The 2,608-nt window shown below is 57.5% G+C and overlaps 1 protein-coding gene across 1 annotated transcript in view; it reads left to right on the top strand.

Annotated features, from left to right (window-relative positions):
* The window catches only part of CUX2 (cut like homeobox 2), a 43,011-nt gene extending 42,068 nt beyond the window's left edge, over window positions 1-943 (top strand). The window contains exon 20 of the mRNA XM_085311615.1: window positions 3-943. Within this exon, the coding sequence (XP_085167741.1) occupies window positions 3-226 (224 nt within the window). The 3' untranslated portion in view covers window positions 227-943. The remainder of the gene's footprint in view (window positions 1-2) is intronic.
* Window positions 944-2,608: the final 1,665 nt, after the last annotated feature.

Raw genomic sequence — 2,608 nt, 5'->3', positions numbered from 1 at the left:
CTCGCCCTCGGCGGCCTCCTCGCCCGGCCTCGCCGCCTCCGTGTCGCCCCTGCCCTGCTCCGCCGGGCCCCTCTCCCCGGCGCCGGCCCCGGGCGCCCCGGCCCCCGGCCCCCGGCTCAGCACCAGCGTCCAGCGGCGGCACGAGAAGATGGCCAACCTGGACAGCATCATCCACCGCCTGGAGCGGGCCGCCAACCGCGACGAGGCCCTCGAGTGGGAGTTCTGAGCCTCGCGCCCGCCGCCGCCCTGTACACATATATATACGTCACACACACATATATATATACACACATATATATATTTTGTTAAATTCACCGCGTACGGAGAGGCGGAAGGTGACCCGACGCGTCTGGTGGAGGAGAAGGAGCAGGGGGCCGTGAGCCCGCCACGAACCGACCCCCAGCTTTGTTTTAAATGTGAAAAACTGGGAACAATTTTAGAAAAAAAAAATATTTATAGACCTCTTTTAGATATTTTAATAAAAGGATACTTTGGAATTTATTAACAGCTTAAGCTGCTTTGATATTAAAGATAGCTATAAAATCAAGATGATGTAGCAGTTGTGTCATTAAATGTACACTGAAGTCTTGTAGTTTGCCACTGGATGAGATTAAAAAACAAACCTAAAAAAAAAAAAAAAAAACACACAGAAAAGACTTGTTGAACAAAGCCATCAAGAAGCACTATGAGACTGACCAAATTTAATAAACTTTCGAATAGCGGTTTTCCACATCTGTCTGCAAGACGCTGCATTACTTCTACCCCATCCAGAGACTGTGTTATAGTCCGCGAAGACTCTAAATCGGAAACCTGGATGCCATCAAGTATGTATTTAGTTCTGGTGGTATGTTTTTGAAACCTTTGTAACACAGAATGTCACGTGCAGTTGTATATGTTGTAGAAATGTCTGCAATAGCCTTCTTGAACAAGATGTAGCATGGTACGTAAGCGGTTCCTCGCACTTCCTCTAGCTAGCACCCCGCGACAGACCCGGCGAGCGGCGGCAAACCGCAGCTCTCGACGGTGAAAAAGGAAAAAAAAAAAACAAAAACTCCCCCAAAACGCCAAGCCGAACCAAGGGAGCGACGTCGCGAGCTGCGTCTCCGGTTCCGGCGGAGCCGGCGGAGGTGCCTGGCGTCCCCGGTTGGCCGGGGACGGGCTCCCCGGCGGTCCCTCGGCCGCGGCCCGTCGCTCCGTCGCCTTCGTGCGGTTCAGGAGAAGCGGCGTTGCCCCCTCGCGCGCCGGGGCTCGGGGGCGAGCGCGCCAAAACCTGCCSGCGGCCCGGTGCCCCGGGGCTCGAGCGAGCCGGCTGGGCCGAGCTGCTTCCCGCGGTGGTTCCTCCTCGCGTTGGATCCAGCTTCGGAGGCTGAAGAGCTTTTTTCTTTCTTTCTTTTCTTTTTTTCCTTCTCTCTTCCCGGTCGCTCGGCTCAGGGCGGTGGAAGAGCGCCGAGGAAGGAGGAGGAGCGCGCTCCGGGCTCGGCTCTGCCCGGGGCCGGCGGCCCGCAGAGCGCCCGCGCGCCGCGAGCCGGCAGGCCTTGGCCGGGTGAACGGGGAGGTGAACCGCGTCGGGCTCTTCCGTCCGCTTTCCCAGGCTGTTATTTATTTTATATATTTTTTTTTCCATGATGCATTTTTGCAAGCGCYGAGCCGCGGCGTGCCCCGGCGGCCGCCCCCGCCGGCCGCCCGCCCGGAGAAGCGCGGCTGCCAGCCTCCCAGGCTATGCAGAGAAGAGTTTTCCGCTGTATAYGTTTTTATCAGAAGAGAAGGTATTTTTATATTTTGGCGGTAGTTAACGACCAATTTGAGAAGCGAACCCGCTTGGCTCCGCAGAGGCAAGGAGCTCCCCGGCGCCCGGGCCGGCGAGCGCCGGCCTCTCCGAGGCGACTCCGGCACCGCCGCGACGGCCGGCGCCGCGGGAGCCGAGGCGCCCGCCGCTCTCCTCGGCGCGCTGCTGCTCTTCCCTTCGGCGGGCCGGGATTCGGTGGAGCGCTTCGGCCAGTCTCTCGGGCACGGCCGTCCGGCGGGGCGAGAAGCTGGCGGGCCGTACCGATGGCGTTTGGTTGGGCTCACGTACGGTACCTCGGAAGTTTCTGTGAGATCGGTGAACTTTGTGAGAACATTTTGGAAGGAACAAGTTCTGTAAAGAGCCACTAAATACAGGAGTTGGCTACGAGCGTGCTGTCGGGCTGTGTTTTGTACGCCGGACCCGCGTCTGCTCCCCCCCCCCGGCCGTGGCTCCCGGACGCGGCGGAAAGGTGGGAATTTCCCGGGCCCGGCCCGGGAGGGGAGGAATCAAGCGCCTTTCTAGCACATCTTGCCCMGGGACGAAACGCCGCGCCGGTGCCTGCCGGGGAAAACGCACCACGGACGAGCCGGCGTTCAAAGCAACGTGAAAGGCCGTGCCAAYAATATATATAATTTATATATTATATATTTAACTTACAATAATATATAATACAGATAGATAACGTAAACGCCGCAGTTGCCACTTTGACCCCCTGGCCTAGAAGAGTGTTAACCCATATCGGCTTTTTTTGTCAGCAGTTTTAACGCCGACAAAAGTGGCTGGTGAAATAAAAGGGAAGCAGCAGCATTAGACACACCCCCC

The sequence above is a fragment of the Rhea americana genome, unplaced genomic scaffold, assembly GCF_003343005.1.
Source record: "Rhea americana isolate MKP2758 unplaced genomic scaffold, rheAme1 scaffold_346, whole genome shotgun sequence".
Lineage (NCBI taxonomy): Eukaryota > Metazoa > Chordata > Aves > Rheiformes > Rheidae > Rhea > Rhea americana.
The sequence above is the reverse complement of the archived record's forward strand: the minus strand, read 5'-3'. Positions and strand labels throughout refer to the sequence as shown.